The following is a 15,538-nucleotide window of genomic DNA, read 5'->3' on the forward strand; positions in this document are numbered from 1 at the left end:
AGGCAGTAACATCACTAGTTATCTGAGCTATGTAATAACAAGTGGCCTGAACCTTTTATGTGCCTCCCTGACAAAATGAAAGCATGGAAATTATTTTGAATATAGATATTAAATTGCTATAATGCTCAGATAATATAAATATCTACAAACCAGAAAAATAGGCTTGGGCATTGTAGGGTAGAGGCAAAGCATAAATATAGTAAATTTTCACTCTTTAAATAGAAAATGTGATCAACCAATACCTCTCTCCATTTTTGGAAAAAACGACTTTTCCTAATGGTTTAAAGCTCTTATATTTGGGAGAAACAGCTGTTTGAGTCCTACCACCCAATTCAGGAGAACAATCTATGTCTTAAATGGATAGTCCTCCAGTGTAGACCTTGTTTGAAGACATACTTAACTTTGTACATAGGAGTCAGTTCATGAGGTATAAACATGAAATTGTTGGTTTTCATGTTTAGCAATGAATCTTTAGGTAAACATTCATATTTTCAGCAGGTACACCCCTAACATTTGTGGAGTGGAGGGCAAAGAGTGGAAATGGAAAAGCCCACTCCTTTTTCTCCTGTCCTGGCCTCTTCTCCCATGGTAAAGAGCCTTGCAAACATGCTATGGACTCCATACCTCAGGAGCAGCTATCTAGGGCAGGGGCCTGGGAACCTTGGTAGCCAACTTGGGGCTAATTAGGCAGGGAATTCCAGGGTCAGGTTCCCTGGAACGTGGGAGGAGCCAGGGTTCTAGATGGGCATGCACTATGCCCTTGGCCCTTTGGGTGGGGAACACCTGGTGGAAAGTCCACATGGAGCCCTCTAAAGCCCATGGGCCTCAATTGTCAGTGTCTCAGGGTGGCCTTTATTTTCCCTCGCTGCCTAAAATCCCACATGTTCCAAATTTAACTTTCTACCTGAATAGTTGTGAGCTTTTAAATTCACAACTAAGGCTTCTCTGTAACATTCTTAAATGTCTGCAATGGTACTTACAGGACTATGAGATTAGCAGCTCTTGAGTGCTCCTGTAAGAGTTCGTTCAGTCGAACTTGGCGGTAACTCTGTGGACAACATTCAGATTTTGTTGAGGGCAGTTTTCCCAGAATTATGAATGAGAATTTATCTTCTTACCTCAAATTATGGACAAGTAGAAAAACCTCATTTAAAAAAATTACAGTTATTTCATTCAGGTTTGGAAACTTAACAGTGTTTTTAAAACTCATGGGAAATTTTAGAAACATAAAGAATAAGGCCATTGTGCTATATAGTGGCTTATTTAATTCTAGAAGAAAGAAAACAAGCAAGCAACATGGATAACGGTAAAAAGAAGATAAGAATGGCCAGTGCTGGGGAACAGGTTTGCAGCTGAAGAAAACTAACCTAATCTTGATACTAATTTGATATCCTAAGAACATAGGTTATACCCTAGTCTATCTTTATTTAAGCTCCTTGATTTTTACTGGCACAGGGGACTGGTTTCAATGAAAGAGTCACCGAAAGACACATTTGGAAAAATAACTACATTAACTATTTTGCAGTGATGATAGTAATATTTATTAGTACATTTCCCTGGTTCAGAAACCAAGGTTTAGATAAGTGATTTGCTCAATTATATGAAAACTTTTTGTTAGAACTGGGAAGTTTATCACACACAGAGCTTATGATTCTTAGCTCAGTATTTTTCCACTAAATTTGCAAGGCTTTTAGTATCTCCTGCTCTAATTTGTTCCAACTTCAGCTCCTAATATAATTTATTTAAATTTTGTAGTTTCGAGGTTCTTGTGGTCCTTTTCCTTGAATGTCTAATGCAATTCAGATGTCAATTCTTCTGCCTTATTTTTATGTCCCTGCCCTTTTCATCATCCTCACTATTGCAACTTCATTCAGCTCAGGCCATTAGGGTAACTCCCATTTTATTGGGCTCTCTAGAAGAGCCCACCATTTTACATCCGTCCTACAAGATGTGCTGGATCCAACTTTCATATTCATTGCTCCAGTTACATATTTTCTCAGATCCCTATGTTAGTTTTTTCTTTTTTTTTTTTTGGCGGTACGTGGGCCTCTCACTGTTGTGGCCTCTCCCGTTGCGGAGCACAGGCTCCAGAATCGCAGGCCCAGCAGCCATGGCTCACGGGCCCAGCCGCTCCACGGCATGTGGGATCCTCCCGGACCGGGGCACGACCCCGTGTCCCCTGCATCGGCAGGCGGACTCTCAACCACTGCGCCACCAGGGAAGCCCCCATGTTAGTTTTTATAGCTAACTTTATCAGGTTAAAATTCTTTGTTATTGTCTCAAACTGTGAGTTAATCTATATTTACTTTTCATATGTATTGACTTAAATTATTTTAGACTGATGGGTCTGTCTCCTGTTTTATAAAATTAAATTGGAAAGAAGACTTCACAATATGTATCAATAACCTGTTTTTAACTTAAAAATTGATTTTATACTAAACAATGAAAACAATTTTCTAAATCCTCATATTCAATAATATGATTGAAAAAGCACTTGAAATATGGGGAAACCCTGGATCTTGAATAATGAAATTCTATAATAGATACATTACTTCTTGATCTTTAACTCAACCACTGTTTTCTTTTTCAGCTAGTTAGATAGCAAAGTAAAGATTAAGGGAGACAAGTCCTTACCTTTTCCTTGACTGCTTCCAGTTCTGCATCTGTAATTTTCCACGGAGTTTCTCTCTTTAATTTCTCAGCAGTTGTTAAATCTTTGCAGCTTTCATGGAGCCGATATGGTTCAATCATTTCTTCAAAGAATTTCCAGCTGAAATTGGAATTATAAAAGAGGCCTCACAGTGGGAAACCAACTCATTATTTCACAGATACTCTAGGTATGACTAGCCCTGCTGGCTACAGAATCAGAGCTGAATGTCATGCAAATCTTTTAAGAATTATCTTTGCCGGGGACTTTCTGTGAGTAAAACCATGGCTCTAGTAGTGCCTCCCTATCCAGGGAAAGGCCTTAACGTGTGTGAGGCCTTGATAGCCTACTAGGCATTAGATCCTCAATATAAATACACAAACACACAGATAGTAATTATTCTGCAAATACATGTTCTACATAATAGAGTCAAAGACACAGTTGTAACGTAGACACTTCAGCCCACAAGTGAGTTTGCTTCTGCTTATTTTATAGCTTCTATGGGAGACATTCATGAATTAATGTGAGAGATGAACTAGCATCCCTGAGAGTTGGATAGGGTTGCCCTCCTCACCTTTAGTCCACATGGCAACTCGCACTCATTGCAGGAGGCTGCAGGCAGGTAGGAGAATAGTAACTAAGAGGAGCAAGGAAGTGAGTTCAGTGGCTATAGAACAATTTGAATGTTTGCTGTAAATAATGTAGCCTTTGTCCTTCTGATGTTGCTGCCTGAGATTTTCAAATGGCTATTGTTCAGGTGCATGTTAGAGGAAAGAACAAAAATCAATAATATTTTAAAATCTGAGGGCATTTTAGAGTGATTAAGAAGAAATCATTGAATAGAAAAGGAGGAGCAGTATCTCAGAGCTGCGGAACATTTTAAAAATTGCTGAAAAATCTCATTCTTGTCTTTCATAAGAATCTCATAAGACTTTCTTTTTTTAATAGATTTATTTAATTAATTTATTTATTTTTGGTTGTGTTGGGTCTTCATTGCTGTGCGCGGACTTTTCTCTAGTTGTGGGGAGTGGGGGCTACTCTTCATTGTGGTGCGTGGGCTTCTTACTGCGGTGGCTTCTCCTGTTGCGGAGCACGAGCTCTAGGCACACGGGCTTCAGTAGTTGTGGCACGCAGGCTCACAACTGTGGCGCATGGGCTTAGCTGCTCCGCGGCATGTGGGATCTTCCCAGACCAGGGCTCCAACCCGTGTCCCCTGCATTGGCAGGCGGAATCTCAACCACTGCGCCACCAGGAAAGCCACAAGACTATTTTTAAAATAGCACAAAACAAAGTTTATAACTTATAGGAGTAGTTGTCTTTACTATGCTACTGTAAGATGATCTCAAATATTAAGTTTTCTTTGGTTTTATATAATGTGGCTTACTTATAATTAAGTAACTTTGGAATGAGTGATAATTAGAATCAATGTGACGTTAGGTTAAGAAATTAAAATATGAAGCAATGAGTTGAGTGATCTCATCAGTTGCCTGATTTAGGATTTGTACAAAGTACAGAGATTACAAAGGAGTAGGTTGTCCCTACCAGTGTGCTTTTTTTAAGGGATTGAAGAGATACTTAATGCAGTAGATTTCTGATGCTTTGACTTATTTAGAATGGTAGACAGTGACAGGGAAGGAATAAGACTGATATGCCCTATTATTCTTTCAACCACACAATACTTTTATTTGCTCTTCCTCTCAACAGTGCTGTGCTTTCAGAGACCTTGGCGGTAATCAGCGCAAAGTTGCTGGCCTAGGAGAAAAGAGCCTGGGCTCTTGCTCCAGCTCTTCCATTGTCCTCCTTGACCTGGATAACCTTGCCTATAATAGGGGGTAATAATGGCTGCTCAAAGCTGGCACGTGGTTGGTGTGAGTGTTAATAAGATGATTTGGGTGACAGTGCTCTGAAAAGTATGAAGTGCCCTGTAAAAGCAAGGCATTCATTTTACTCAACAGCCATAGGACTGAGGTTAGCAATGGACAGTTTCTCTGTTTAAGCTCTACATATAATTATTTTGATCAGGATAAGAGTTTTCTTCGCATCTCAGCCCAGGTGCTTATTAGAAAGAGCAGTTCAAAAATAGTTTCCCAAGAAATGGAAAGTGGAAAGGAGATTGCTGGTTGTCCCCCCAGCATGCATACTATGTTTCTCCATTGTAGTTTGGGCGGGAATGACTCTATCCCCAGCCTCAGACAGTCAGTACAGTTCTATTCCTTCTGCCAGACTGATTGGCCAGGGTGGGCACATAACCCAGGAAATCTTGACCAATAGGCACCCTGCATTTTACTGACCACAACAAGAGGCTCAGTGGCTTGGGTTGGTGCTACCTGAATGCAGCCAATGACCTGAGTTCAACACCTGGGTAAGAGACCAACTTTTTCTCCCACTGAACACAAATGAGCAAATATGTAGTTCTGGCTGCTGTGGGCATTCATCTTGGTTTTATAAGCTAAATCAACTTTGATGATTTCATAATATAAGGTAGAGAAGAGAGAATGAAGGAGAATTAGTCCTTAATTGTAAAATTAACCTAGATCAAGCTTCACCTGAAAGCCAAAATACCCTTGGATTTTTCAGTTAAGTTTGATAATAATTTCCATTATTTAAGTCACTGTGAGTTAAGTTTTCTTTTACTTGCAATTGAAGCATGCTAAGTGACACAGTAGGTTATAATGGGGCTGTATTTGTCCATTTATTTTCTCTAAACTCTTACTGCTCCTTGTCTATATTTATCTTTGATTTCTTCATCCTAAGGCTCATCCCTGAGTTGGCCATTTTCCATTCTCCTAGCTTGGTGATCCAAAGGTAGCTCAAGATTTCTATTTGATTCTTATTAAATCTGATCTTTCTTATAATTATTTTTTAATTGATTCTAGAATAGGTCAAGTATTACATACTATTAAATATAAGTGAGAATTAATTTAATTTAAAAAATTAACTTATAGCTGCCCTGCCTTTCCCATCCTTGTTCCTCATAATAACAAAGTTAAAAACATTTTTTGACTGCATAAAAATTTCCCCCTAAGTTCATATAAGATTTCTTCTCACAAATTAATGTATTTGTTGGTTTTGTGATCACACTAGCATCTTTCAACTAAATTATCTAGTTAATTGCTTCTAGTGTCTCTCTGATTTCTGTTTATAGATTGCTGTTCTATTGGCCTATTACTTTTAATTCAGTCTATGCAATAAAAAATGAAATTTAGCCACGAGGTTTTCAGTTTTCCCAGTTATTTTCTCATTAACTTTGCTTTTGTACTCCCTTTCATCCTTGCTCTACCATATTTATAGATAATATTTTTATGATAGAATGTCTCCATCAAGACTTGCTCATGTTTTATGGGTAGTTGAAAGATCTATTAAAGGTAATTGAAGGACAGTTAACATTAGCCTCCAACACGGAAATCACTGACAAACTATTTTCAACATTGTGTGAAAATAGTGACCAAGAAAGAACAGTGATCGGGAGATAGCTGTTAATGGTAGACAAGGGCTGCCTGACCAACAAGGCCCATGTGAAAGCTGAAGTTGAGACAGTGCTGTAAGCTTTGGACCCTGGGCCTGGGGCTGCATCAGCCCAGAGGAAGAGTTCTCTTTCTCTTATTAAACCACTCAGAGGCGTTGCCTTTTAAAACTTATCACAAAGGTGCTAGGTGTGCTACCAGTGGCCATTTGTGAGATTTACTGAATGACCATTCTCTGTTCTAAAATGTACCTTCAAATATTGGAAAAGGCATTGCCAGCATTGGACATGTGGTTGTTTTATAAAGTAATATGGCATCAGTTATAGCTGAAGACTGAAGAGAGAAGGATGGCACTTCCAGCACACCTCTTCTTGGTGGCCTTTTGTCTTCACACCAGGGTACATTCACTGCAGTTATTCTAGTAAGAATGGACTTTTTTTCCTGCATCTTCCTCAAGACCTTGAAATATCACATAGAGAATCTACACAATTGTGAAAACTAATTCTTTTTTTTTTTTTTTTTTCCTGAGAAAGGGGAATAGAACTCTTCACTGCAGGATGTGGAGGATATGTAAGAAACACCAAATCAGAATGGTGTCTAAAGTCAAATTTAGATACCAGGACAAAAGCACAAACGCCTGGGTCCTTTGTTTCTTACGACTGTGCATAGAGTTTTCTCCTTGAGAAGAGGAAACCATGGAACAAAGGTCAGGGGTAGGAAGATGAAGAGTGTCTAGCCTGTGATGGACACTCAGAGAAGGAAGAGGCATGGTTAGTAAAAGAGATACATCAACATCCTCAGTGATAGGACAGAAAGGATGGGTATGCAGCAGGTGACCATGGCAGCTGGGCAGAGACTAGCACAAAAGAGAGGGAAGGAAACAGGGACTTGGGTAGAGAAAACCATATTGATAGGTAAAGAGGCAAAGGATATAGAAACGAATTAATCAGCAAGCACAGACAGTCCTTAGCTGCTGATAAGACAAACAACAGCAAGAAGAATTCACCTACGAGAAGTAGGTGACTGATCTGTGCCCAGCATTGAGCCAGGGCTTATAGAAAATCCAAAGTCAGTAGGGGACACTGTGACTGCTCTAGACAACAGTAAATGGTCCTGTACTTGCAGAGCGCTGGCAGGCTCTGGCCTGTTGCTAAGTGGCACATACTAGGGAATCACTGGACCTGCTGTGTTATGAAAGAGAATGCATTCCCACCAATTAGAGCTATAAGATGAGCCCGTTTGATCACATCACTGCAAAAGCCAAGAGGCAGCGACTTAGGAATTATAATTCTTCAAGTGAAATGTGGAAGGCTACCAGAGGTTACCACATGACAGTTCACTTCATATCAGAATGTTAATTCCATTTACCAAGGAGGATGATAAATCTGTTCTTAATTTTTTTTAACTGTTTATAACTGTAGAAATACAGGAATGAAAGGCATTAGTGGTATATATGATCTAAGGAAATACTACATAGTAATAATCCAGGTTAACCCTGTCAATTATAGCTTTCTTATCACAGTTAAGATGTTTCATAAAGCTGTTTTAACTGACCCGTAACATTGGAGGAATCATGAATACCCTCAAACTCTATGAAGTTCGAGGTTGCCATTTGGTCAATAAGAATGCATCTTAAATCTGGATGATTTTCAGTTAGTTATTAAGCTCATCAGGGATAACAATGAATCAAAAGAAGGTAAGAGCAAGAAGGCTCAAGGTATATGGAATTGCAGTCCATCAAGAACTGCAGGATCTTGTTAAACGTTTCATACCTTTCTTTGTTTGGCTTAATGTTGATGTCACCAATGACATGGATGTCTGCAAATTTTATCCTAAATTTGCTCAGGAGGGAAGCCATTCTGAAAATATAAGAGAGAAACACTTCATCATTGCATATTTAGCTATTTTCAATCAAAGTTTTGATTTCATGTCTTATTTCAGCTTAGATTTTGGACAAAGGCTTTGGTTAGTGTTTGATTTTCATTACAGTACTTGATGAATACAGATAAATGTGGACCAAGTTATTCCATTGAAGGCAAGGAGAAATTTCTGCAGGTGCAGTCACTGGAAACAGCAAACCCAGCTCTGCATTCATGTTTCAGGGAAGATATTGTGGAGCTGTCCACTCTTCCTTATCATTTGGAAAAAAGAGAGCAAGTTCCAATACTTATTGACTATTATGGATAATTTTTATAGAGTTACTGATAAACTACTGATGAATAATTATTATATATTACATCATTATAGATTAAAGGTTTTTTCCCCTAGAAACTGAAAATTTTGATATAATTTCAAAGTTACAAGAATAGTGCAAAGAAAGCTCAGATTCACCAACTGTTTATATTTTGCCCCATTTGATCTGTCATTCTCTTTTTCTCTTTTTCTATCTATATCTGTCTATCTATATATTTTTTGCTTGCTGGCTTTCTACCTCCTACCTATTTTCCATTTTAAAGTAAGTTGCAGATATCAGGCCCCTTTACCTGTAAATACTTCAGTGGGTATTTCCTAAGAACAGGACATTCTCTTTTATAAACAGAGTACAGTTTTTGAAATCAGGAAATTTAACACTGATGCCCTACTACCATCTAATCCACCACTATTTTCAAATTTTATCACTTGTCCCAATAAGGTACTAGAGGCTTTAAGAAAATATAAATTATTGTAGACCTCATGTTAGTTTCCATTTTAGTATGACTCTCTTTACGAGGAATTAAATATTTATAATATCTTTCTAAGAGTGGGGAGAAAATGTGAAAAACTACTGAATAAGAGCCAGTCATTATTTTGTGATTTCTGGAAGTGGCAGTTCCAGGAAGGGCTAGGACTTAGGCATGTCATGAGGGATGAAATGCCGCCAAAGGTCATTCTCCAGATTTCCACCAGAGACCTTTGGATACACCACAGTCTCGGCATGCTTGTTGCTCTCAAAACTACAGATCAACTCTCCATGACTAAAGTAATAAGAAAGACACAGACTTACACCGTGGGACTTATTTTTTTAATTAGAAGAGCTATCAACAGTCATCCATTTAAACACTTTCACACTACAGGTGAAAAACTGGGGACCCAGATATGTGCAGTGACTGTTGCAAAGTCCTGCAGCTTGTTGGTGGCAGAGCTGTGGCTCGGACCAGATGTAGTCTCTCTGTTCTAAGTGTGCTGTGCTAGAGTGACTGCTGTGAATTAACAGGTTTGAATCTACTAGAAGAAACTATTGGACACAAATGCCTTCAGGCTCTTCCTTTCTTGGATGCATTTACGAGTCAGAACAAAATAAACATTACACAAGATAATGATACTCTCATGCAACTTGAGATGAGGCTTCTGTGCCAAATGCTTGTTGGAAGCATTTGTGGAAGGGGATAAAAGGACTGAAGACAATGATTAGAAAAATTTTGCACAGATAATTTACTGACCAGGAACAAGTAAGCTTGAGGCCTATCATGGTGACTTTGTCTTTAAATTTATTGTGTCTCAAAGATGCTTACAGTTCTTAAAATTAAAGCATTAAAACAGCAAACATCCAAACACAGGAGTGATAAGTTACTTACGTAATTTTTTCTTCTTCAATGCGATTGATCTTCCCTCCGACATAGATTCTTAATTTACAGTCTTTCCATTTTTTTCTGAGAGTCAAGATATAGGGGATAAGGAGTGTTAACCCTAACAACAAAAAGAGAGTAGATTATGACAAAAGAATGAGCATATCCAACTGAAAGGAAATGAGTAGCTTCATATCTTTATTCTTTCCCACATTCATAGCTCCTACCTAATTTAAATCTTTGTAGAACACGGAAATGTTATTCTTTAACTGATATCGTTTCATATACGTTCCCATGCAGTTTGTTAAATTTATCAACATAGAAATTCTGCTCCCTAGTGTATATTCTGGAATTTTTTACCTCCATCATCAAACAACCACCAAACATCAATTGTGCCTTTTCCTTGCTTCTTTTTAAATTGGGTGCTGGCTTCCACCAGTTTCTGGTTGATCTCCCCCACATGCATCGACTGGATTGTGTTAATGCTGCTGTCTGTAATGAAAGAGAAAGTAGTACATCCATTTGTCTTTTGAGGAAAGAAGCAAAATAACTTTCTAATAAAATCTCTTCAGGAAAATAGAGGAAGGGTCATGAATTTGTGTTTTTTATACTTATGGGTAAATAGTGAGTCCTATTCTCCAGAAAAGGAGAGATAAAGGTCAAATTCCACAATAATTTAGATCACCTTCAATAGTTCAGAAAAACTTGATATTGATCTTATGATTATAGTTTTCATTATAAAGCAGCAGATTTTTTTTCCAGATCCTTAGTAATCTCTCTCAGAGCAGAATTATTATTTAGGCAGGTACCAATGCTAAATTATCTGATACAAAAGCCAAAATATCCCGATTTTTCCAAATTTCAGGTATAACTCAACTTATATTTTCAGATGTACCTAGAAGTAGAACATGTGGTTACTGGTTTTCTAGAGATAAGCAGAAGAATCAGAAGTACTCCTTCACTAGACAGTTTGTTCATTTGAGCACAATTTTGGTGTAAATTCCATCAATGTCTGTATTATAAATGTTGCCAGGGACCATGACCATCTTGACTCTCTATGACCCTTTGGTCCTAATGTGGGCCTGGCTTATTTACTCTTTTGTTTTCTCTTCAAGGAATCTGTGAATCTAAGGTAAAGCCATTTGAGCTATTAGAACCTCTGTGAATGAGATGAAAAAGCCAGGAAATACGATTTAAAACACCTTGTCTTGAGTTATAGTTAAGAGTGTACATAAAGTACTGAAAAAAAATTTTTAATGCAATTTCCACCCTAACACGGACACAGCAAAAGTGTACCAGGGAACTAGGGCAGTGTTTGCTCAGAACCGTTGCTCCTATTTCCCAGTAGGGGTTTCCTTCCTACTCCATATATGTTATTTCTCATTTCCACATCTTTGAAAGTTGTGACTTCATTGCTCTATTTCAAAGCGATGGTGTCAGCATAGTGCTTAGAGTAGAGCTGACAGCCTCTGCAGAGCTTCCTCTCTGATCTAAGAGGTTCTGAGGATGCTTTGTTCTGTCTTTTGTTGGTTTCGTGTTTGGGCCTGTCGGTTCTGAAGCAATTATCTCATATTGTTTGTATCTCCCTAGGACCGCTAAGGGAGAAAGTTAAATATCTTTACAAAACGGACCAAACTCTGCCCCCACTTACATGCAAATCAAAGCATCCAGAGGACCGTGTATAAGTGCCTGGAGGCGGAGTTGGTCCTAACTCAGAAGAGTGGTCAGCTAACAAAGGCCTGGAGCAGTGAAGGGGCCTACTTCAGAGCTGTGTTTGAAAATTTAGGTGTTGGAAACAAAACATAACATAATCTTGCTTTTCTGAACAATGAGACATGTTGACTTTCAGAGGTGTACATTTTTGCCAAAAGTATTGTGATGCAGAAACAGCGTTCCAGAATAAATAAGTCCCACTTTCACTAATAAGGACCTTAATGCTTCCCTCCTCCCCATCAGCTAGAGAGCAGTATGGGTTATGACTTCTGAATTTTCCATTGCTTTTCAGATTGTACCATTGCATAGTGCAGATACAATGGATAGTTAATTCTCATGGGTACACGAAATAATTGAAAAAGAAAGAAGATAGTAGTTAGTATCCAGATGGTCTTATTCTAACATTTACACCCTGAAAGACCTGATGTAACTCCAACTTTAGATTCAAACACATCATTTTTCTAGAAAATGTCCTTTTAAGGGGACAAAGGCACAGTACGTTCTCCCCTAGCCCATGGAATGTTCCTGGCACCCAAGGGTACCTCTAGTGTTTGAAGAAGGGAAATGTTTGGATTTCCTATAATTCTGTGTAAATATATAAAAATGTTGTAGGGCTTCCCTGGTGGCGCAGTGGTTGAGAGTCTGCCTGCCGATGTAGGGGACACGGGTTCCTGCCCCAGTCTGGGAAGATCCCACATGCCGCGGAGCGGCTGGGACCGTGAGCCATGGCCGCTGAGCCTGCGAGTCCGGAGCCTGTGCTCCGCAAGGGGAGAGGCCACAACAGTGAGAGGCCCGCGTACCGGAAACAAAACAAAACAAAACAAAACAACTTAGGAAAGATGTACTCTCAAAATAAAAGGCTGGGTCACAGTAGGAAAATAAGCAAACAGAACCAAACCTTTTCCAGGGTAGGAGGCAACCTCTTTGAAGGGCCTCTTTGAAATGTTGGCTCTTACTAACCTAGACCAGCAGCCAAGTCTCCGTTTGGATCTTGCTACTTGACTTGGAGACCCTGCCAGAGAAATGATCGTTCCTGGGCGTTACACCAGTAAATGACTTCAGTAACTATATAGGATTATTTGTGCATGAAAGAAAGAAATGTTAACATTCTAATTTTCTACCAGCAGAGGTCGCTGTGGACCTCATTAAACTTAAACCGGCAGTGTTTCTGGAAAGAAAGCAATTTTCAAAAAAATCAGTTATTTGAATCACCTGTTTATTAAACTTATAACAAGGTCTCATCCTGTGGTCCTCCATTTCTGGGATGTATACTGAACATTCAGAGATAAGTGTACCATTCAGCCAAAATCTGCAGGTAATTAGTGTCAATGAAGTTCCAGGTCCGGAATTCTGGTTTGTGATAGAGATGCATTTTTGAAATTAGAATTCTATCTGGATCCCTTATTTACCTGTACCAGTCGACTTTCAATCTCCTGAAATGTCTGCAAGGTGTGTGTGAGGTGTGTGGGTGTAGATAAACCAGTTTGGGGGCTGGGTCACGAATTTCTATCCCCTTTACATCTTAACTAAGAATTTTCTGTTTTATAACGTTCCATCTGCTTAAGCACTGTATGACTCCCAAACCAAATATTATTTTAGAACACAGTTTTTACAGTAAGATGGTACCAAGGGGTGAATGTTGTTGATAAGTTACAATAGCTTCTACCTTTTAGCCATACTATCTTCTCTTTTTTTTTTTTTTTTGCGGTACGCGGGCCTCTCACTGTTGTGGCCTCATGGGCCCAGCCGCTCCGCGGCATGTGGAATCTTCCTGGACCGGGGCACAAACCCGTGTCCGCTGCATCGGCAGGCGGACTCGCAACCCCCGCGCCACCAGGGAAGCCCAGCCATACTGTCTTCTCTTAAGGAAATATCTTTCAGTTCTTACCTACACTCAATGTCCCCAACGTTTTAGATGCTCACTACTGACCCCCATAGACACTCAAGTCGTGGCTTGTCTTGTAATCTTTCCTGTAAATTTTAAAGGCACTTACCTTTTTTGGGAGTTGGCTTAGTAATGTTCAGCTTGCCAGCTTTTTTAAACAAGCCTCGGAGGCCTCCACTTTCTTCTTCGCATTCATTATCTTTGATAGTGGCTTCCAAAGCCAGTCTTTCCTGTTCTAATTTCTCTAATTCATCTGATGAAAGAAGACAAAATCACTTACTCTGCTCAGAGCAGCAAAGTTTCTAGGAACAATTTTATTAACGATTTTAATATTAAAAATGGTGTCTATGCAATTAAATGATTATACATAAATGATTTTTCTGAATGATTATTAAAATAATATATATCACTAAATTGTATTCAGAAAGTAACGACTAGCTCAGAAAAATGACTCTATGTGTTGTTATAATATATGAAAACACTGGGTTTTTTATGTGTGAGGGCAAAGGAGGCTGTTTAATGCCATCTTTATTTACTACTGGCAACACAAAATACCAGATACACTGTAATAAGATCTTGTATACTGAAAGCTCCTGATTTACTGACCTAAGCTACTGGGCTAGATATTTTACAACTGGGAGTGACAAAAATTACAGAAGTATTACTGGGTGTATATCAGGCACAGAGCAATGCCTCCTGAATTGAAACATAAAACTAGAGAACAAGAATTAAGGAAAGAGAACCATATCTAATAATAAACCCTGTGGGCTCCAAATACAAATTACAGTGAAAAATATCCACCACCAGCAGTTCCTTCCAAGAAGCAAGATACTTTCTGGAGTGAGTGACCAAAGCAAAAGAAATAAAAGCTGAGGTTTCTGTGTGCCTGTCAGAGTCCACATTGCTAAAAAGGGCCTCATGACACTGGAGTCTGGAATAAGAGTCAAGCTGTGCAAAATGTCCTGTCCAGGGTTTAGACCTACTATCCAAGCTTTTATGTTGCATTTAGCTGCCTTTTATCTTTTTTGGATTCTGATTATGACGGAAAATTCCTAGCTGCTATGTAATCATTGCATCCCTCTCTGACCTTAACCTGCACTGAATCAGGGTAAATAAGACTTTAAAGGCAATCATATGGCTGTGTTAAAGAATGATGGGCATTCTTGCTTACAGTCGTAAGGTAGCACCCTTGTCAGATTGCCTTATCTTCTTGCCTACTAAAGACAGAGGCTTAGAAAATGAGCCAGGTTCCGAGGAAGAGAGTAGAAAACCTAGATTCAGTGTTAGGAAACACTGGTAGGGCTACTGTAAATGTCAGCCCTCGGAGCCTGTTGCCTTATCTATCTGGGAAGTAAAGCTATACAAACTCTAGATTTATCAATTTTGTACTAACTAAATCTGTCAGGACAGTCACATCCCTAGATGGTGCTGTTATTCAGCTACACAGAATTGTCTGGCCCCTTTCCAGGTGCTAGCAATTAATCTTTTGCCAGTGGCATGAGACTTAAGGTCAAATCACCCATGTGATTTCCCCAAAGCTTCAAAGGTTCTCAAGACCAGCAAGCAGCTATAGAAAATCTAAGAAATCAGATAGATGGTATTAAAGCTTAGACAGGAGTTGCTTACCCCTGACTTTCAAAAGGTGAACACAAGCTGCATTGCACTGAGGGTCATAACCAATTACAGCTCTGCTCCTGGCTTTATGTGACATTGGGCAAGTCATTTACTTTTCCTATGCCTCTGATTTCCTATCTGTGAAATGGAAAATTGTAACCTTTTGCCTTTCCCACCCTCCTAGCTTTGCAAAAAGAATAAACAGCTCCTGAACAGTGCTTTGTTGCTCCTTAGAGAACAAAGCAATGAGTGCATTTCTATGGGCAGTGTATTGATGCAACTTCTGGAAATCGGCTTAGTCATGCAAATCAAGTCAAGTATTTTGAAAAGGCTGGGAGTTACTTTAGAACTTAATATTTATTGTACACTCTTGTGTGCCAGGGACTGTGCTGCATATTATTCATTCCCAAACAACTCTGAGAAAGTTACTATTATTATCCTCATTTTGTAGATGAAGAAACTGAGGCTCAGAAAGTTTAAGTAATTTGTCTGATGTCGCCCAGCAAATAACAGGGTTCCAGTGCAAAGAAGTCTGCTTGACTCCAAGTTCTGTATGCTCTGCTCTATGAAGACCTTCTGCTGTTGGCTTATTGCTATTATTTCAGGGTTGTTTTTATTAACCTCCAACTCTTTATCCTCAGATGAACCTAAACACTCAGACACATGGTGT

At 39.0% G+C, this 15,538-nt stretch overlaps 1 protein-coding gene across 1 annotated transcript in view; it reads right to left on the reverse strand.

Annotated features, from left to right (window-relative positions):
• SLC12A1 (solute carrier family 12 member 1) overlaps positions 1 to 15,538 on the reverse strand; it is a 92,418-nt gene that overhangs the window by 1,336 nt on the left and 75,544 nt on the right. Inside the window, 6 exon segments of the mRNA XM_007455555.1 lie at positions 981 to 1,048; positions 2,635 to 2,770; positions 7,884 to 7,970; positions 9,666 to 9,777; positions 10,017 to 10,148; positions 13,364 to 13,507. Coding sequence (XP_007455617.1) covers positions 981 to 1,048; positions 2,635 to 2,770; positions 7,884 to 7,970; positions 9,666 to 9,777; positions 10,017 to 10,148; positions 13,364 to 13,507 — 679 coding nt within the window.

This window comes from Lipotes vexillifer, unplaced genomic scaffold (genome assembly GCF_000442215.2).
Source record: "Lipotes vexillifer unplaced genomic scaffold, Lipotes_vexillifer_v1.1 scaffold24, whole genome shotgun sequence".
NCBI classification, from domain to species: Eukaryota; Metazoa; Chordata; class Mammalia; order Artiodactyla; family Lipotidae; genus Lipotes; species Lipotes vexillifer.